This window comes from Juglans regia, chromosome 1, assembly GCF_001411555.2.
Source record: "Juglans regia cultivar Chandler chromosome 1, Walnut 2.0, whole genome shotgun sequence".
Lineage (NCBI taxonomy): Eukaryota > Viridiplantae > Streptophyta > Magnoliopsida > Fagales > Juglandaceae > Juglans > Juglans regia.
Window position 1 is genome coordinate 17898415 of NC_049901.1, and position 21687 is coordinate 17920101.

The 21687-nt window shown below is 33.6% G+C and overlaps 2 protein-coding genes across 9 annotated transcripts; both read left to right on the forward strand.

Annotated features, from left to right (window-relative positions):
• Nucleotides 1-5441: 5441 nt before the first annotated feature.
• LOC109011614 (glutamate receptor 3.7) lies at nucleotides 5442-10866 on the forward strand. Its single transcript, XM_018992894.2, has 6 exons — nucleotides 5442-6075; nucleotides 6911-8256; nucleotides 8631-8908; nucleotides 9108-9139; nucleotides 9606-10012; nucleotides 10272-10866. The coding sequence occupies exons 1-6, from the start codon at nucleotides 5820-5822 to the stop codon at nucleotides 10671-10673; spliced, it is 2721 nt and encodes a 906-aa protein (XP_018848439.2). The 5' UTR covers nucleotides 5442-5819; the 3' UTR covers nucleotides 10674-10866.
• A 2706-nt stretch (nucleotides 10867-13572) lies between these two features.
• Nucleotides 13573-21475, forward strand: LOC108981096 (glutamate receptor 3.4-like). 8 transcript variants are annotated; one of them, XM_018992881.2, is made up of 7 exons: nucleotides 13573-13662; nucleotides 14343-14858; nucleotides 16087-17426; nucleotides 17717-17994; nucleotides 19406-19437; nucleotides 19562-19971; nucleotides 20694-21475. In XM_018992881.2, the coding sequence occupies exons 2-7, from the start codon at nucleotides 14582-14584 to the stop codon at nucleotides 21147-21149; spliced, it is 2793 nt and encodes a 930-aa protein (XP_018848426.2). In that variant the 5' UTR covers nucleotides 13573-13662; nucleotides 14343-14581; the 3' UTR covers nucleotides 21150-21475. The 8 variants fall into 8 exon arrangements, with proteins under 8 accessions (XP_018848426.2, XP_018848430.2, XP_018807718.2 ...); XM_018992885.2 differs by having other exon boundaries at nucleotides 13580-13662; nucleotides 14436-14858; XM_018952173.2 differs by having other exon boundaries at nucleotides 13586-13803.
• Nucleotides 21476-21687: the final 212 nt, after the last annotated feature.

Here is a 21687-nt window from a genome sequence, read left to right on the forward strand (position 1 = left end):
TTATGTGAAATTGTGTTAATCAGATCAAATGGGTTATGTGGGTCAATTCAACCCATTTACATTAAATGGGTTGAAGTGAGTCATATTGTGTTGATAGATTTTTAATTAATTATTAAAGGGGTCAAAATGGATTGTATCGTGTCAGCCGTTATTTAAATGGGTCTCGTTAGGGTTTAAAAGTCTAAACTATTTAACTTAATGAGTCACGCTTAGATTGACTCATATAATTGAATGTTCATAATTTGACAAAACATGAATACGATCTATACTACGAATTATCACCCTTAGTTATTGTCGCATCATTATTTATTTTCTTAGAAAAAAACTCAAATTCTTTTTACTATGGTGCATATTAAAATTAGGGGTGTAAAAAAAAATTGGTGAATCAGTAAACTAGACTGAACCGGACCGGACCGATGGGTTTGGTCTGGTACCGAGTTTGGTTCGGTTCGGTACCAATTTTATTTTTCTTAAAATCGATCAAAATTGGTCCGGTTTCGATTTTTCTTTTTCTAAAATCGGATCGGACTGAACCAAACCGGTTCATATATATATATTTTAATTTTTTATATATAATATATAATTATATATAAAATAGTTTTGTATTATATGATAAATTACTAATTAATATAATATTAAATTTTAGAATCTTATATCACTATAGTCTATTATATTAATAGTTATACTAATACTATATCACTATATATTATAATATATCACTACAGTCTATAATATAATTATAATATACTACAATATATTATCACTATAGTATTATATATTATATAATATATAATATAGTATATTAAAACCGAAAAATCAAACCTAATCAGACTAGAATCGGTAAAATTGAAAATATTGGTTTATGAAGTAACCGGTGCGGAATTGGTAAACCGGTGCATAACGGTTTGGTCTAAAATTTTATCTAAAACCGGACCAAATCGGAGCAATTACACCCTTAATTAAAATAGTAAAATTTTGCATTGAAAATTGTTAACAACATACGTGTAATGTGGTATTAAATGGTTGGATATCTTTCCATTATTTCATCATTATATTACATGGTATTAAATGATTTGAGACTATTTATTTTATCTAATTTGTGGATCAATCATTTAGTACCACATCATGAAATGTTAAGATGATAACGATAAAATTAATAATAAATCAAAATTTTCTTTGAAAAGAGTAATGATAATGTTTAAGACATGTTTCACAATCCCCCAAAGCCCTCTACCTGCAACAAATAAAGATGGAAGTACGATGTACCCGATGCCTAAGTCAGTGATATATGAAATGAGCTACCACTAATATTTATGGTTCAATGAATAGTTACTTGAACCCATCACCTTCTTACTGTATATATAGGTGTAGTAGGTTATTGATAAATACCAATGATGGTTATCCCGTTGGGTTTGATCTCCCATATTCAGCGAATTCCCCATTTTCGTTACATCATCAGATTGTGTAATAATGCTATTGTCAACCCCCATTGATTTATTTATTCGATCACGTAATTGTCGCTCAACTATCCCTTCATACTCACCTTTTCACAAATTTTCCCTCTTCATTATTTTATATTCATTTTTTTTTCGTGTTTTTCCTATTCTTCTCCACTCTCGTCTTTCTTCTCATGGTATACCAGATCCATTTTCCATTTTCATTTATGCACCTTATTCCTCCCTTTGAATCCAACTCGAATTATTGATAGACTACATTGTTGAATTAAACCATCCTAGCAGCGTGAATATTTGTTCTTTGGCCGGCCTGCATTACTTTTGCTTTAAATTAGTAGTGTTAGGGTATGTTTAGACAGAATTATCAAAATTCTCAATACTTTTTATAATTTCATCCATAAGTATTATTTTAAACACAAAACTTTTTTAATTTCAAACATAAAAATCATTATAACTTTTAACAAATTTTAAAACAAAACACAAAGATTACTACAATTTTACAAACTACAAAATAAAAATAATATTAAAAAACTACATTCAATCAATTTTTTAATATTTTAATTTAACTTTTTCTCTTATTTCTTAAAATATAATAAAATATCTTCATTCAAATTATTTTACTATTATTCATAAAATTTCAAGATACTCTAGGTGTCCAAATTTACCCTTACTTTTTTAAATTCGAATTATTTTATTCCGGCTCGCTATTGAATTAATTCACGCTAGTCTCTTTGCTGACATAGAAAAAAAAAAGAAAAAAAGAGTTGAGCCTTTAACCAAAACTTTAGACATGATTTGGATACAAGAAATATTTCATATCATATCATCTTATTATTATAATTTTTTTAAATTTTCACATAGACAATTCAACTTTTTTAAATCTCAAAATAATAATAATATTAAAAAATAATATTCTAATAATATTTTATTCAATTTTTAACTCTTATCTCAATTCACTATCCAAACGGCACTTTAATGAAAATATTGAGTAATATCAATTTTAAAAAGTTAAAAATTGATGTTTTAAACAGAAAAACGTGAAAATCTATATATTAATTTTGTAATTAACTCTTCCTAAATATATGTCTTATAACTTTTTCCTAATGTTTTTTAAAATCTCAAAAAATATATATATAATTTTTAAACCTAAGTGTACTTGATAAAACCATTGTCACATTTCTTAATAATTTTAAAAAAGAAATGTTTTAATCATAAAAAAATATTATATAAAAAAAAATTTATAAAATAACATAATCAAGATAGTGGACTTAGGCAACTGGCTAAGGCTACAATCCTAATAAAGACCCCAAATTGATTTTCTTATATATATATATATATATATATATAATATATATATATTATTTTAGAAGAAAAAAAAGAATAAATATAGATAGAAATCACTATTAAGAGCATTCATTTTGCACACATGATGTAGTATTATGTAGACCACATATTTCTCCAAGTGAGTATTGAGAACAATCAACTAGAAATAACCACGCAATAAATATAAAATATATACTACTATAATAACTTTTCTCTAATATTACTCATATATGACAGCATAACAATAAAACAGAAAAACCTGCATCTGACATTGAAGAAAAGTGTGGAAATTGTACATAAAAATAAAAATAAAAAGTAAATGACCCACCCAAGTTGTTTTTATGAGAAAAGAGTTGACAAAAAAAAAAAAGAAAGAATCGTGAAAATGATAAAAAAAAAAAAATAAAATTAGCACAACTCTCTAACCATTTTGTCTTGAGATAGTCTTCAATAATATTTTTTTTAAAATAATATTTTTTTCTCATTTATTAATAAAACTGTACATACAATCTCTCACTCAAAACTACAAATAAAATTTCTGTTTTGTCTCTCTCACCCCCGAACGTTTCAAGCATTATCCAACTTATTTGGTCCTTACCTCAACCATTTTCATTTATTTCTTTGATTCTCTTTATTTTTTCATTTCTTATAAGCTTTTTGCTTTTTATAAATTTATAATTTACTATTGAGAGAACTTTTAAACCGGTCCGGCTGTTCTCATTCAATAAACAGCCTTCCAATAATAGTCTTCCACGTAGGTCGTTCACTTTACAGCACACTGAAGAAGCACACATTTAACTAAAACCCATAACAAATGAAAAACTTCTTGCGAATTCGAAACCCCACCCCTGCAAGAGTTGCAAGCAAGAAAGAGCTGGAGGTTTCATTTACTTAAGTCTTTGCTTATCTATTAACCTTAGCTGCAGGAGAAAGGGTCGTAGGAAATATTCACCCTTCTTTTAGAGAGAGCTACCCATAGAGGACCTTGGGTTAAAACCTGTAGCTCCCGTTCCATATAGGAAACATTGATCCATTTCTATTCTAGTTTAACAAACCGCTCCTGCCTATTTATTCTTTGTTACAAAAGAAAAACAATGCTCATACCGGAGCTCAGAACCAGTAGCCTCAAAATTTCACAGCAACACCAATCTTCTAGATTTTTTTGTTTTTATTTTTCCTCCACTCAAAGTTTTCACGAACTCTCTCTCTCCCTCTCTCTTTTGTGGTGATTGTTATTTCCTATAAATCATGAAGTTTCGTCTGGGAGAGAGAGAGAGAGGGAGGGAGGGAGGGAGGGGTGAGGGACCTGATATGGGCGAGAGGCTTCCACAGTGTTCTCTTTCTCTTTCTCTTTTTGTTTTCATTTGTTTGGGTTTTAATCATGTGTGTGTTTGTGTAGCGTATATTTCTCCATTTTCCTACATGTCTAATTGTTATTGGTGGGCTGTTTTTCTCCTATAATCAGTTGGGCTGTTCCGAAGAGGGACTCTTTACTATTACGTAATCACGTAATCTGTAGCTAATCTTTGAAAACTTTAAAAACACGGCAAATTGCCGGTCGTGTATAGTGTTCTTTGCATCTTGCTTGGTGCCACTGATAAACGATCGCAAATAGAATTTTAATTGCGATTTGAATAGTCGATTGAAATGAGATGAGTTGAAATAAAATAAAATAAAATATTATTTTTTAATATTATTATTATTTTAAAATTTTAAAAAATTAAATTATTTAATATATTTTATATAAAAAATTAAAAAAATTATAATATTAATATAAGATGAGATTAAAAGGTTCTTGTATCCAAACGAGCCTAATAAGAATAATTCTATTTAGCATTCTCATACCTTACATATCAATTTTATTTTATTTTATTTATTTATAATAAATATGTATTGTATGAATTATTGAATAATGTGTAGAATAAATTAATTAGTTTAGGTAGAATAAAATAAAATAAAAATTTAAAATATATAAATAATAAAATGTGTAGCGTCGTTATCCTAAGCTGCCAGCTCCAGGAATAAACGTATGTGAGGAGCGGTTTTGTCAAGGGTCCCACTATAAGCCCAAAAAAAACCCGTGAATGCAATCCCTTTCGCATACCCTTTTGTACATGTTGTCCTCGTTTTTTTTAAGTGTGGACTCAAATATTTTTTTATTATCTATATTTATTCTATATTAAATTAATTAAATTATTTTTATCTAAAATATAAATTATAATAAATCTATTTTTTTAAAATATGAAAAGTATTATAACAAATTTAAAAATATTTTTTAAAATTATTATATTATAAATATGAGATTTTTATTCATATAAAATTTTATCATTTATATATATATATATATATATGAGATTATTATATTATAGATTGTTAAATTGTAAAAATAAAAATAAAAATGATTTATTTGAAGTTATTAAAGATTATAAAAATAAAATAAAAATTAATTAAAAAGATATAAATAATAAAAAATAATAATATTTTATTATTATAAAGAGCGATGATTAATCTAATATAAAATTTAAATTTTAAATGATTAGTTAAAAGTAAAAAAAAATTATATATTAATTAAAATTTAAAGAATAGCTAATGCTCTACGAAATAAAATTCACGTATTTTCTTTCCTTTATTTCCCCCCATTAAACACATGTTTGGTCTTTTGTGTTCTCATGGTGTAGTGGCTTATTTCCTACTTCTTTGCAAATGTAGTGGGATGAAGTTCCTATTCCTAGGTTTTAAGCCTTCCACTCTTCTTCTTCTTGTTTTGTATTTTGGTTTTTGCACATGATGATTTTACCAGACCAAGAACTGGGTCGCTAACTGGTCACGAAGTATTTATCCGGTGATCTTTAGTTTGTGGGTGGGATACTCCGACTAATCATTATCCATTAAATTCGTCTGAGCAATTATCCAATTGTACTTTTAACCCGTATTTATCCAGGTTTTGAAGCCTGTGCAGCCTTAGTTTGGTAAAAGTCTTGTGCTTTTTTGTTGTTGTTGTGAAGCTCTGGTGTGGTGAATTATTATTATTTTTTTGAAGAAATGGAACACTTCGGGTTTATGCCAGTGATAGTTTTGGTAGGGGTATTCCTTACCGGTTCTGTGTACTCCCAAAGTCCTGCTGTTGTGAACGTTGGTGCAATTTTTACTCAAAATTCGGTTATTGGTAGAGCAGCCAAGGTGGCGATGGAAGCAGCTGTCTCTGATGTCAATGCAGACCGAACAATTCTCAAAGGGACAAAGCTGAGGTTTATCACGGATGATGCAAATTGTAGTGTCTTCTTGGGGTCCGTTGGAGGTAGGATTGAATTGTAATTTTTATAATTAATTTGAAATATAATTGAGTTGACTGTGTGATATAAGGTAATGTAGAGCTCTTGACATGAATAACACTGTCTCTTTATGATTCATAAAAATTCTGATAAGTTTATTTTTGTAAGTAATAGGGATTCTATTAAGTATCAGGATGATGCAAAGGTTATCAACTATTTGTTTAGAATTCCTTTTGGATGATTTCTTTTGCTCCATTACCTGAAGCGTGCAAAGCAAACTTTTCTGTTTTAATAACACTCTAAATTTGGAGTTGTATATTGACTTTTCGCCAAGTTATGTTTGGGTAGTGAAGTATTTTCAGGTATTCTGTGAATAGTCACAAAAGTAGGTGAAAAGTAATAATAAAATAATAAATAGTAGTGAGGTATTCTAAGAATACTTGAGATATTCTCAGTACCCAAACTAATGAATGTCTACTAATATTTGAAACTCAATATTTTCTCATTATAACTCTTCTTTGTTTACTCCCACAGTCGGATAGGAGTGGGATGAGAGTGCATTGTATGACATTTTCCTATCTGAAATAGGATACTCACTAATAGAAGACCTTCACGAGCTATTTACTGTCTGTCATGTACCTGTTTACTCTGAAAACAACCCATCTCCTCCTCTCATTAGTATTCTTGTTGTTCTTGCATTCTTCCTCACTGCATTGATCAGTCTATCAGGATCAACTTTGTTTGTTACATGGTAATATCCAGCGTTTCTCTGTATTCTGTTGAATGATATTTCAAGTTCTAAACTCAAAAATGGAGTTCCTGCCACCTAAATCATCTTGATTGCACCCTTTTCTTTGGCAGCTTTTCGGTTACTTGAGAAAGGGGTAGTGGCGATAATTGGTCCACAGTCCTCTGCTATAGCTCATATGATTTCTGAGATTGCTAATGGTCTCCAAGTGCCTCTTGTTTCATATGCTGCCACTGATCCAACGCTCTCTGCCCTCCAATTCCCATTCTTCCTTCGAACTACACAAAGCGATGCCTTCCAAATGGCTGCTATGGCTGACTTAATTGACTTTTATGGATGGAAAGAGGTCATTGCCATATTTGTGGATGATGACTATGGGAGAAATGGAATATCTGCTTTAGATGACGAACTTCACAAGAGGGCATTGAAGATTGCTCAGAAGTTGCCTTTGGCTATCCAGTTTGATCTAATCAACATCACTGATATGCTTAATAAATCTAGATTGCTTGGTCCTCGTGTTTATGTTGTTCATGTTGGTCCCGACCCCAAAATGAGATTATTCACCATAGCTCAAAAACTCCAAATGATGACCAGCAACTACGTATGGCTTGCGACAGATTGGCTTTCTACTACCTTAGATTCATTCTCTCCAATGACTGAATCTTCACTCCATATACTCCAAGGGGTAGTTGGGCTTCGTCAACATACTCCAGAGTCCATCCGAAAGAGGGCTTTTGTGGCTCGATGGGGGAAAATGCTAGATGAGGGTTTAGCAAGTTCTGAGCTAAATACTTATGGTCTCAATGCTTACGACACAGTATGGGCAGTTGCACATTCAATCGATAATTTTGTAAAAGAACACAGAAATATCACATTCTCTTTTAACGATAACTTACTCAAAATGAACCCGAGTAAAATTCAGCTGAACAAGCTCAAAGTCTTTGATGGTGGATCTATTCTGCTGGAGAAATTATTGGAGACAAGCTTCACTGGTTTAAGTGGTCAAGTACAATTTGACCAAGATCGGAACATTGTAAGTGGTGGTTATGATGTTATTAATATTGACCAGATGGCAGTTCATATGGTCGGCTATTGGTCTAATTCCTCAGGTTTTTCAGTTTTACCCCCAGAAAATATTAAAAGTGAAGAAAACAGTCATTCCCACTTGCATCAGAAGCTTAACATGGTTACTTGGCCTGGTGGAAGTATGGAAAGGCCACGAGGTTGGGAAATTGCAGATAATGAGAGACCGTTGAGGATCGGAGTGCCAAACAGGGCAAGTTTTGTTGAATTTGCTACTAAACTGCACAACAACCAAAACATTCAAGGATACTGCATTGATTTGTTCATTGAAGCACAGAAATTAGTCCCATATGACGTTCCTTACAGATTTGAGCCTTTTGGGGATGGTCACTCCAATCCCAATTACAATGATCTTGTAAAGATGGTTGCAGATGAGGTGAGTAAAACATATAGTTCTAAAGCATTATGAAGAAAATAAATATAAATCTAACCATGTTTTGTTGGGTAAAGATGACCTACAAATACAATGTAAACATGCTCATGCTTAGAAGATCTTAATTGGCAATTGCTAAGTGTATGTAACAAATACAAATTGATGACATTAAACATGTCTTTTATACCTTGCAAAAGAGAGGAGGCAAGTATGCACAGTTACATGCTTACGATAATCGTTTTCTGTTAGCTGTGTTGTGGGTGAGATACACAAGTATGTGGATCTCACTCTAAACTTGGGTTTTATGTGGGTTACATCTATTAGCAGATTGAAATTTGTTAGGCATGCCTTGTTCGTTACTGAACCTTTGGTGTCAGGTGTTTGATGCTGCTGTCGGGGACATTGCAATTGTGACAAACAGGACAAAGATTGTGGATTTTTCGCAGCCATATGCTACTACTGGTCTTGTCATAGTGGCTCCAGTCCGCAATTCAAAATCAAGTGCTTGGGTGTTTCTTAAACCATTTACAGTGGAGATGTGGTGTGTTACCGCAGCTTCTTTTGTAATGATTGCAGTAGTTATTTGGATTCTTGAGCATCGAGTCAACAATGATTTCCGGGGCCCTCCTAAGAGGCAGCTTGTTACAATGTTTCTGTAAGCCTTTTTAAGATTGTGATGAATTACATTACAACTTATTATACATATTATATTTTGCATGTGTGGTACTAGCATACCATTGTTATTGTTATTCTTGTTTTTAGCTGACAATGTGATATTGCATTACATTAAGCCAATATGCACCTTAATACCTAAGTAGTAGTGTCTAACCTCATTCAATTGTTTCATGTTTCAGGTTCAGCTTCTCGACTTTGTTTAAGACAAATCGTAAGGAAGCTGTTGGAATCTTCAACCTATTAGTTTATATACTTTTATTCTTTTGTAAAACCATATATCTATCATTAAGAATGGTGGTGGCTTAATGGCACTTTTGTGCTTGGTACATCTTGTTAAATCCTATAGTTGGAATGCCTACCCAATTGTGTGAATTAACAATCTGGTTTTATTGTGAATTATGCAATATAGATTACTTACTAAAGAGTGAATCATATCAACTTGTGCAGTTTCATATGAAAGAAATCTGTGATATTCTTAGCAAAGATCTAAACTTATTAATGGTGCTCTTTAATGTTGCATACTCTTGAATAACACAGTAAAAACTCCCATCTGATAAAAAGAAGCTCTTATATGTTTATTCTGTTGTCACTTTGATTATGGTTCTAAAATTTGGAAATTTTTTTAGACATGGCATTATATTTGTAAGTGATAAGCTTTTAATATGTATTAAAAACAGAGGAAACTACAGTTAGCCCACTTGGACGGATGGTGATGGTGGTTTGGCTATTCCTATTAATGGTGGTCACAGCAAGTTATACAGCAAGCTTAACTTCAATTCTCACAGTTCAGCAGCTTTCATCACCCATCACAGGAATTGATAGCCTGGTTTCGAGTAACTGGCCTATCGGGTATCAAGAAGGTTCCTTTGCTTATAGCTATCTGACAGACAGTCTTTACATACCTAGGTCAAGACTCATTTCTCTGGGCTCCCCAGAAGCGTATGAAAGAGCACTACGACTTGGGCCAACTGATGGAGGGGTAGCAGCTATTATAGATGAGCTTACATATGTGGAGTTATTTCTGTCCAAGCAAACTGAATTTGGGATTATTGGGCAACCATTTACCAGGAGTGGATGGGGATTTGTGAGTAGAGTTTACCCGCAATCAAATGATGCACACACCCGCACACAGTTGCATACACAAATCTGTGCATGGCACATTCTTGATATATACATGTTTTTATTTTTGCCCTTTTCTTCGTTGTAATGACACATACTACATCATCTTGTCAACATCTTTTCCTTCTTTCTTTCCATCATGGATGTGCAAGCTTTAACATCCCAATGTTATGATGATCTTTACCTGGGTTGTCTCATTTACTTTGTTCACTGCCATAAACTAGGCTTTCAGGAGAGATTCCCCACTTGCTGTTGACATGTCTACGGCAATCTTGAAACTTTCTGAGAATGGAGAGCTTCAGAAACTCCGTGAGAAGTGGTTCTGTAAGATGGGTTGTCCAGGAGAGAGGAAAAGGAATGCTGAGCCTAACCAACTCCACTTGATCAGCTTTTGGGGTCTATATTTGTTATGTGGTATCTTCACTCTTGGTGCCGTTGTGGTGTTCCTGCTACTCACGGTTTGCGAATTCATGCGTTACAAAAAACTGCAGGAGTCTTCTCCTTCATCCTCAATTCCATCAAAGGCTCACTGTTCTCAGGTCATTTACAGCTTTTTTTGCTTCATTGATCAGAAGAAAGAAGCTATCAAGAAAATGTCTACGCAGCCTGTGAATTCTCAAGGTTAGATGTAGCGAATTGATATGTAAATAAATGCCATGGGAGTACTACTTCAAGGGCTATACCCCTTTTTTTTTTTTTCAGAACATGTTGAACAAGATGTAGTTTTTGTAGCGGATTCAGTTGCCACGGTATAGCAACACTTTATAGCGATGTACATATCGCTTTTCCCTTTTTCATATATATATTTATCTTGCTTAATTGGTTCTTTTGTTGTGACATATTGGTGAGAAAGCTGGGCTCTTGATTTTGCTATTTGTTGGTTGCATCTTCTTCTGCTAAATACACGAGTTAAATTTCTGAAAAATGTCTAGCTTAGAGCACAAAGGTTTAAAAGCGCACCAAAACTGTGGCACATGTTGTTCAGGATTCTTTGGGTCTACAAAAGCTCAAAGATTTAACAATAACAGCCAGATAGATGATTTGATCCTCTTTTTACAAGTGATCATTACATTAACATTGTAATTGAAAACATTCTACCAAACTTTTGATGTTTGGTGACTTTAAGTAATTCTTCCAGAATGTAAGCTTCACTCCGTCCCGCCCTACTGTCCTCTTGAGTCTGGACTGCACACTGCACAGTCCCAGATGCCTGAGCATTGACTTCTCGTAAAACTATTCTGGCCACATGAGGAATGAACCAACATTCAATTTAGGGCCCACCCTTCTCACCCCGAATTCAGATCTCTTTAACGTGCTTACCTAACTATATGGAAAATCAAGTGTGCATTTTAAATATGCATACCAGTGCAATTGAGTTTTTTTTTTTCAAATTATTTTTTAAACATCTTTAATCATTAAAAAAATATAAATTCATTAATAGTCACTTTTTTAATCATTAAAAAAAATAAAAAATATAAAAAAATATGAGTAGACATATTTAATGGACATATTTAAAAATCGTAGTATCATTTTCTTTAAAATAAGTGAAAGATAGACATAAAAAGTTAGCTCTACAGTATTTATAGCTATTTAATATATTTTTTTTCTGACAAAATGGAAAACTCAGTAAATATTATAAGATCTATTTTATATTTTTCACTACGTTATGTTTGGATATAAAGATGGTTTTAATTCATTTTAATTCATCTCATTTAATTATTATAACTTATCCAAATTTTCATATAAAATATAATAAATAATTAAATTTTTTTAAATTCTAAAATAATAATAATATTAAAAAATAATATTTTATTCAACTTTTAATTTTCATCTCTATTCATTTCATTTTAACTTATTATCAAAACCTTGAAGAATCCAAATTCGTTTCGCTCTTGAGAAAGTAGTATCTTGAACTGTTGTAACTGCTACTAGCCCTCCATGCAAGACGAAGACCTTCACACTCTAATAATTGAATTTGAATTGTCATTTTCTTATGTCATTTCGTTGCCCCCAGCTGTGGACGTTCGAGTTCAAAAGGTTCTATTCCTTTCCCACCATTTACATGATGGAAGAGTGCTGATGCAGCCGATGTGAACGGCACGCATCACGTTCGTGCTTGCCTTGCGTTATACATACATCATTCCCATAACAACGTGGAAGGAGTCTAGCTTTGGATTGGATGGTGAGTCAAACCATATTTATTTCATGTTTATTGAATAAAGTAATGTCAGTTAGACATCTTAAATACATAAATTTTATATAAACTTTTTGTAAAAATATAAATCTCATCAAGAAAGTCAATTTTTTTCTTGGTGGGTCTACTTTTTTATAAAAAAATTATACAATACTTATGTATTAGAGTTTGTATATATCATTTTTCATTTGTTGGATACAGTTTTAAAATGTACAAATCCCGTACAATCTCTTTAAAAAAAAAGATTTTTTTTTTCACTTGAATCTAAATTTACATACTTTTTCAAAGAAAGTGGGTATGACTTGCCCAACTTAAAAATGTTAGTTCTCTTATTTATTAAAATAAGAATGGTCCACCAACCTAAGCTAAAATAAAAAAAAAAAAAAATCAAATATTTATATAAAACATTGAGCTCAATATTTAAGAGATAAGGATAACGTCTAGAACTTACAAAAAAGAAAAGAAAAAAAAAATCTTTGATCTCCTATTCCATTTATCTTTGGAGAGCCATGCATGGCCTCTAATTCGTAGTTGGCATTATGCAATGACAAAATATGCTTTCCCTTTCACTTTCACTTCAGGTATTGATGCAATTTTATTTATTTGAAGATGCTTTGGATGTGCTTTCTTTATGTCAATTTCAGTAAATTTACTCCTAAAACATCTCAACAACCCTTGCCTTGCCTCCATCTTTTATATCCTATGTAGTTCTTTATTGGAACATCTTTACTTTTTGCCCTATTTCAAACCAATTTCTTGTATTTTCGGCTGAGGCTGCATTATTGCACAATCTTTTTTGTTAGCAGTTTTCACACCATTTTTTTAGTATTTCTTTTTTAATTAATCAAATGATAATGTGCTTAAGTCCATAACCTTCAGCATTTTAATTATTTTGTGTATAATCTAATTCAAAATTTTTATGTACAGTCATTTTTTTATGTATTCTAGTTGACAGCATATTAAAAAAGATTAAAATAGTTAATTATATTATAAAATACATAAAAATACATAAAAACTAACGTTATAATGAAAGGAAAATTTATTTATTTTTGGTTCAAAAGACAGCCCATGTGTTTCACAACTGAACTTTCATCCAATCATTGGGACCCACTTTTCACATGTGGACCCACTCCAACTTATCAGAATCCCTTAATTTATTGAGGTAAGAGATTAAATTGACCAAATCGGATGACGTGGGCTGGCCATTCATCACACGGTTTCCATCTGTCGTAGCTGACATGGATTGATCACTGCCAATTTCAAATTTTGATAATAATATAATATAGTAAAATAGCCAGATAACATAATACATATAATATTTGATTAGTTGTAGGACATGTTGGAGAGAGAGAGAGAGAGAGAGAGAGATTCTTTACTTGAGTTGGACTGTTAAGCGCTTTGGGGCTGTCTTTGCGTCTTTGGTAAGTGCAGCGATTGACTATTCTGCGTCTTTGGTAACTATACGCACGCATGGACTCCAAATCTTCAAAGTTTGGAGTTCAGGTAATCTGGAACTGTAATCTTCCCCCAAAATCTCTGTTAACTTTTTTTTATTCATGCATGTGAGTTTCCAGAACACTCAAATGTTCTCTCTCAAATTTGTTCGTATAATTTTTATACTTGCTTTGAGTTTTTTATTTTTATATTTTTGGTTCCGGCGATGATGGTACACAAGTGGATATATATTATATATATATATATATATATATATATGCAGTTTTGATTCTTTTGGATGTACCCATGTTTAATTTTATCTTCCTCTTGGGTATATTATAATATAAATATATAGGCAGTTTTGAATATACCGATGTTAAAATTTGTTCTTGTAGTACTCGAGTCCTTGTTTCCTATGTGGGTGTTAATTTTAGTATCCAAGTTGGTTTAGCCTGGATTTTAATGCCATATTATAGTCTTTTTATCTGTTAGCTGGCTCTGAATCTTAAGATTCCATCTTGTAGTTGGCTTTGAGTGCTGAGACATTTTTTTGGAAATTTGTTGGTGGGAATGGAAAACATAGATCAACTTCTTGATTTTATTTCTTCAAAACACAGTCACCATTGGCTTTCTGTGGGGTTTTTATTCATGCTGACATTGTTAACAGGTGCTTATCATCTTGAACTAATGCTGGCTTCTATCGATTTTCCAAGTCTTGATGCATGATATCCTCTTCATGATGAGAGATATTCTCTTGCAGTTGAATGTAGCCAGGATCACGGTGCTGCGTAATCTTCTCCAGTAGTGCTGTCAGGCCTGTGCGAAAAAGAACCAGTCTATTATTTGCAGGCTTTATTACATTTCTGGAGCACCTCCTGATTTCTAGGCTGGCCTGAGCTTATTGTCATGAAAAGAACACAACTTTTCTTGATTTTTTGTGTGTGGCTGCCAATGAGTGTCATGGGCAGGTCTGGGAATGCCAGTAGTGTTTCTTCTTCGAAACCAAGTGCCTTGAATATTGGAGCTCTGTTTACTTTGAATTCGGTTATTGGAAGGTCGGCCAAACCAGCAATTTTGGCTGCAATCGATGATGTCAATTCTGATTCGAGCGTCCTTCCTGAAATAAAACTGAACGTCATATTACGGGATACGAATTGCAGCGGATTTCTTGGAACTATGGAAGGTACCTCCAGAAGCTATCAATATTTACAAGTAGATATAGTACTTTCTTTTCTTAGGCTGCCCCGTGGGATATTTTACCTTAACTTTGATCGTTGAAATTAAAAATTTAGGGGTAACTTTTAGCGTCTGAATTTTTGGGTCTCCATTTATGAACTCAATTGCCATTTTCGAGTTCGTTTAGTGGTCTATATTTATTCCTTTCTAACAGTTCTGATTTCAATCATGTGCCACGATGACCACCTTGATTTTAACTTCCATTTGATTGCCATCCATTGCCATGGTCTATAATATTGGGCTATGTATGCTATGATATTGAAAATAACAACTTTTTTCAATTCCAATTATGTATTTCATAGTCTGGAAGCTTAACTGTTGCACCTCTTTTACTTACAATTAATCGAGCACTCGGGTGATGCCCGGCTAACTGTTCAGTAATCTAAACATGGCATTCTTTGATTACTAATTTAATAAAATTGAGTATATATGAAAGAAGACAAAAAGTTATATAGGAAAGAAGTGGAAGTGTCTTGGACCTTTAAAATTTCGAATTGCTTAATATTTATTGACATGACCCTTTAAATTACTTTAATTAAACTACCAAATTTATTGCATTTAACATAAGAATGGATGGGGAGGCTTCACAAGGGCAAAGTTCTTGCTTGGAAAATTATATATGTTATAGATGCTACAGAACATAAGATTTATTATGAGTCTTAGTTATACCAATCAAACCTTCGGGAAGGAGAAGTCACACAATATCTAACATAATCTAAACCCCCTTCTCCCATCTTATAACCTGTGAATTGTATATGAGCTAAGGGTAAAAGTACTGCAGTTGTCGTCATCTTTTTTAGTTAGTTCTGTTGTAAAGACCTTTCCACTTGATGGTATTATGGCTCTTTTCTTATTTTATGGCCATCAAATCTATGGTAGTGCCACCACTTAAGATCTGGCTGGAGGGCTGTTGTTATAGTTTCAATTTGAGATAGTGCAGATTGGAAGTTAATCCATTTAATAGAGTTATCAAAAGTGGGACAATATTTGAAGTTAAACCTGTTGTCAGTATTTAACAACCATTTGTGGTCCTCAGCGGCTTTGCGAAATGGAGTCTTGCTAAGCTGAGAATTACATAGGATTATAAGTATGCTAACTCCTTTTTTGTGTGTCTTTGTCATGAAGATGGGGACAAAGGTTACAAAAATTTGACAGGGTTGTCATTAATAATGTAGCTTTGCAGCTCATGGAAGAGGATGTTGTTGCTGCAATCGGACCACAGTCCTCTGGTATAGCTCATGTCATATCCCATGTCGTTAATGAACTCCATGTGCCACTTCTATCTTTTGCAGCAACAGACCCCACTCTAGCTGCACTTCAATACCCATATTTTGTCCGTACTACACAGAGTGATTATTTCCAAATGTATGCAATTGCTGATTTGGTTGAATATTATGGATGGAGGGAGGTTGTTGCCATCTTCGTAGATGATGATTATGGCAGAGGTGGAATTTCTGTATTGGGTGATGCCCTGGCAAAGAAACGTGCCAAGATCTCTTACAAAGCTGCCTTTACTCCTCATGCCCCCAAAAGTGCAATTAATGACTTGCTTGTTGGAGTAAACCTCATGGAGTCTCGGGTGTATGTCGTGCACGTAAATCCTGACTCTGGTTTGACAGTTTTCTCAGTTGCTAAATCTCTTGGGATGATGAGTGGTGGCTATGTTTGGATTGCAACAGATTGGCTTCCTTCCCTCCTAGATTCATCAGCAACATCTGATCCTGACACAATGAGTCTCCTACAAGGGGTCATTGCTCTTCGTCATCACACCCCAGATGGTGATCTCAAAAAAAGTTTAATGTCTAGATTGAACAACCTAAAAAATAAAGATATTGCAAACTTCAATTCTTATGCACTCTATGCATATGATTCTGTTTGGTTAGCAGCACACGCTCTTGATGCTTACTTGAAAGAAGGTGGAAACATATCTTTCTCTAATGACCCCACATTGCATGACTCAAATGGAAGCACACTGCGCTTAGCATCCCTCCGAACTTTTGATGGAGGTCAACAATTTCTCCAGACAATTCTAAGTATGAACTTTACAGGTGTAAGCGGTCAGATGCAATTTGATCGGGACAAAAATTTAGTTCATCCAGCATATGATGTTCTGAACATTGGGGGGACTGGGTTTCGTAAGATTGGCTATTGGTCAAATTATTCTCATCTCTCAATCATTTCTCCAGAAATCTTATATACTAGGCCTCCCAATACTTCAACTGCCAGTCAACATGTGTACAGTGTAATATGGCCTGGTGAAACTGCAGCAATACCCCGGGGATGGGTATTCCCAAACAATGGTAAGCCACTGCGGATAGGAGTGCCAAACCGAGTAAGTTACAAACAATTTGTGGCCAAAGACAATGGTCCTCCAGGGGTCAGAGGTTTCTGTATTGATGTCTTTGAAGCTGCCATAAACTTGTTGCCTTATCCTGTACCACGCTCGTATATGCTATATGGAGATGGAAAAAGAAATCCTGTTTACAATAATCTCGTGGATGCTGTTGCAGCAGATGTGAGTATTTGGCCTTTATTTGCAACTTTAATCTTTTGATAAATTTTCTGAAAAAGTTATGTTTGGTTTAATGAAGAATGGAACATGCTATAAAATGGATTGCAAGTTGTTTGCATGTACTCTTCTCATTACTCCTTTCGAGGGCTTTCTAATTAGATTATCTAATATATTGGTGAGATGCAGTATTTGAATCATTATAGCTATTTCGATCACTGCATCTGTTGGGAAATTTGATGATGTGGAAAAAAAAATCATTATAGCTATTTCAACATACTTACTTCCTACTTCAGAAATTTGATGCAGCTGTTGGGGACATGACAATTGTTACAAATAGAACCAAAATTGTGGATTTCACACAGCCTTACATGGAATCAGGACTTGTCGTTGTTGCTCCCGTCAAAGAGAAGAAGTCAAGTCCTTGGGCTTTCCTCAAGCCATTTAATGCTCTAATGTGGTGTGTCACTGGTGCCTTCTTTCTTTTGGTTGGAGCTGTTGTTTGGATTCTTGAGCACCGCATTAATCATGAGTTCCGTGGTCCACCAAGCCAACAACTTATAACAATTTTTTGGTCAGTATATTTTAATTCATCGAATGCCATTATGAATTGTTGCGAGAATTTATAGCCATCTAATCAATTGCGATATATAATTTTGAAAGTAAGGAGCTTTACTCTTGTTAGCCACATCAACCACTTACCCATTATGTTATTCAAGGAAGGGGGAAATTACATTTTTCACCCACCAATTGCTGCTTATTTTTTAGTTTGCACCTTATACTACCAAATATTTTAATCTTCACCCTAAACTACCTATATTTTTTAAGTTGCACCCTCGGTTGTGATCCTATTTTTGATCCCCGGATAATAGGATAACAAAAGAGATCTGTAAATGATGAAGTATACTGCTGGATCTTGGTATGGGTCGAATAGTCATAGGTTGATATGCTGTTAACTCTTTTACTATTAGGATGAATGAAGAATTAGTCACATGACACTATTAACTGTCAAATCTAAATGGAGCGTGCAAAGTGAAACCTATTGATAGATTCGGGTGCAAATTGAAACTTTTTATAATTTAGGGTATAAATGAAAAAAGTAAGTGATAGTTTGTGGTTGGAAATGCAATTTTCTCTAATGAAAATTTAAATGATATATTTTTTTAAGTCTAAGTTATTAAATGAAAAATAATAGATCTAGTAATGTTAGTACTTTTTGGTTTTCTCAACTTATTTCTTTTAAGTTTTGTATCTAATAGATTCATAAAGGTTATTGAATTTAAGAGGAAGTTAAAGAGCCTATAAGTTATGACTCTCCATGGCCAGAGTTATTTTAACACATCATATAAAGAACTCTTGGTCCCTGTCTTCACTCGATCACAGCTTGTCAGGTTTCCCATTAGTAACAAAGAAACAAAGGAGAGTAAGGGAGGACGAGATCAAGGTACTCAACCAAATTTTGGAGATTAAGGTGTTAATATTAATACTCTTCTTAAGATTCTATTTACTATATAATGGTTCAAAGTATGCTACGTTAGTTATCTATACTGTTTTCAATTAATAAATTTAATTATTTCTATGTATCTAGTAGGCCTACAACTAGTTTGTATAAAGCTACGGAATATTGTCAAAGCCCTTAGGAATGGACTTGATTATTGCCTAGGTGTCAGTGATATTACTTGGTTACTCATGAGATCTAACATATAATACACTCTCCCGCATATCTTGACAATAACATATGCCTACTATTGTATGGAAGAAAAAAAATGATCATGAGGTCAATTATTAGTTTGCTACTTTGAAGTATGCTAGTAGACCATGATGAAATTGAATACATCAATTCTACCTTTCTCAAATAAAAAAAATATGAATTTAGATGTATGCTAATGGTCCTGCCTTGTTCCAAATGCTATTAGCTCTTCTTTTGTGTGCTTTGTTTCAATACATATTTGAGTATTATACTGAAATCACTTCTGGCCTGGCAGGTTCAGTTTCTCAACAATGTTTTTCTCACACCGTATGTATTTCATGCCTAATCTCTTGCGCTTTTGACATTTGGACTATGACATAATCTTTCTAGTGCTGATTGGAAGTCCATGTTTGAAACTTCTAACATCTTTTGCTGCTTGGATCTGGCGCAGGAGAGAACACAGTGAGCACACTGGGTCGAATGGTGCTGATTATATGGTTATTTGTAGTACTAATTATAAATTCAAGCTACACTGCTAGTTTGACATCAATCCTCACAGTGCAGCAGTTAACATCACGGATAGAAGGGATTGACACCTTGATGTCTAGTAGTGAACCAATTGGAATTCAAGATGGGTCATTTGCATGGAATTACTTAATTGATGAGCTCAACATTGCAGAATCTAGGCTTGTTATATTAAAAAACCTGGAAGAGTATTCTAGCGCCCTTAGGAAGGGACCAAGAGGTGGAGGAGTAGCTGCCATTGTTGATGAACTTCCTTACGTTGAACTCTTCTTGTCCAGCACCAATTGCGAGTTCAGGACTGTGGGGCCAGAGTTCACAAAAAGCGGATGGGGATTTGTAAGTACTTTTGGTTGGTCTAAGCAAGCTCTCTGGTTACTCCACTCTTTAGTTAGCTAGATTCCAAATATAAATATGAAATAAAGCATCTATAGAAAGGTGCAAGTTTTACTGCCAAATACTATATATGATCTTGATCCTAAATCACATGCCAGGGGAGTTAGAAATTGAAATTTCAAGCTCCATATTTTTATATAAATCATATTGAAATTTCCCACTACCTGCAGGAAAGCATTGAACTGAATCAATGTAAATGCCTCAATATGCTAGTTATCGTGCATAATGGTTGGCTCCAATAATACTTCTAGTATTCCATCTTCTGTAGCAATGCAGTAACATGTATTATGTGAAGTATTCCCAGAAAAAGTACTCTATTTTGCATGCAATAATTAGATGGCTTTCTTTATTATATATTTATTTATTCCGTGTCTATTTATTCGTTTTGTTTCTAGGTTCATTACTTGTTATATTTAGAATCACAATAAATGCTCAAAATAAGGGTAAAAAAATTTATTTACACCCAATTCTGTTGTTTTGCTGCTGATGACTGACTACTATGTAAGTCAGCCTAGCTCCCTCTTACTTTCCAGTTCCTAATCCTTAATGAAAGAAAGCTCAATTTTGCCCAAATGATATCAAAATTTCTTGGTTCATATAATAAAAATTCATGAAACGTGTTCAATGCTCTAATATCTCTCTAATGTTCAATTTCCTTGTCTCAGGCTTTCCAAAGGGACTCTCCTCTTGCGGTTGACTTATCAACCGCTATTCTTCAGCTCTCGGAGAATGGTGATCTCCAAAAGATCCATAATAAATGGCTTACACATAATGAGTGCTCTATGCAGATTAACCAAGTTGATTCAACCCAACTGTCTCTGCAGAGCTTCTGGGGCCTGTTCCTTATTAGCGGAGTTACATGTTCCATTGCTCTTATTGTGTTCTCCTTTAGGGTCTTGTGTCAATACCGCAGGTTCAGCCCTGAGGCTGAGGAAGGGGATGTTGGGGAGATTGAACCAGCAGAGCCTAGTCGTACAATCAAAAATCCAAGCCTTAAAAAACTGATTGATTTTGTAGATAGGAAAGAAGATGAGATCAAGGAGATTCTTAGGCGGAAGAGTAGTGATAGCAAACATCAAGCTAGCCATAGCTCAGATGGGCAGCCCCATTCACCCTCTTAAGGACAATTTCTTCTTTGGCTGGTGAATTTTCTAATGTTTCCCCCTGGGGATCAATAGATTTTTCTCTATACTAGTATATTTACTTCCTATTATACAAATGGACTAAAAGTTAGACAGCTTCATCTATAGAAATTCAACAACAAAACAATGATTAGGTGGCCAGTTTGTAGCATACTGTGAAGCTTGTAATCTCTACCCATTATTCCTCTGAAGGAATGGAGCTATTCATGACACTGATAATTCCTTACCATGTACTGGTCTGAATGGAGCGAAAGTGTTCTGAGGAATAATAAGAAACTTGTTTGCTGTTGAGCATTCTATTTCAACTTCTTGATTTCCTTTGCATTATTTTGGGGTGGTGGGGTTGATCTTTTCTCTTGTGCGAAATAAAACAATTTGATATAATCATTGTGGCTCCCATATATTTTGACTTTGAGGTGGCCTTCTACATTGAGAGAGAGAGAAAAAAAAAAGGCCATGTTTTGAATGTTTTTCATTTTGTTTTGGGTGTTTAGCATGTTGTTCTCGATGCCAAACA

Coding starts and splice junctions, on each gene's coding strand:
- LOC109011614 (XM_018992894.2), top strand. CDS start 5,820: ATGGAACACTTCGGGTTTATGCCAGTGATAGTTTTGGTAGGGGTATTC. Junction 6,076..6,910: donor CTTCTTGGGGTCCGTTGGAG/GTAGGATTGAAT, acceptor TTTCTTTGGCAG/CTTTTCGGTTACTTGAGAAA. Junction 9,140..9,605: donor GACTTTGTTTAAGACAAATC/GTAAGGAAGCTG, acceptor TATTAAAAACAG/AGGAAACTACAGTTAGCCCA.
- LOC108981096 (XM_018992881.2), top strand. CDS start 14,582: ATGAAAAGAACACAACTTTTCTTGATTTTTTGTGTGTGGCTGCCAATG. Junction 17,427..17,716: donor TGGATGCTGTTGCAGCAGAT/GTGAGTATTTGG, acceptor TTCCTACTTCAG/AAATTTGATGCAGCTGTTGG. Junction 19,438..19,561: donor AACAATGTTTTTCTCACACC/GTATGTATTTCA, acceptor GATCTGGCGCAG/GAGAGAACACAGTGAGCACA.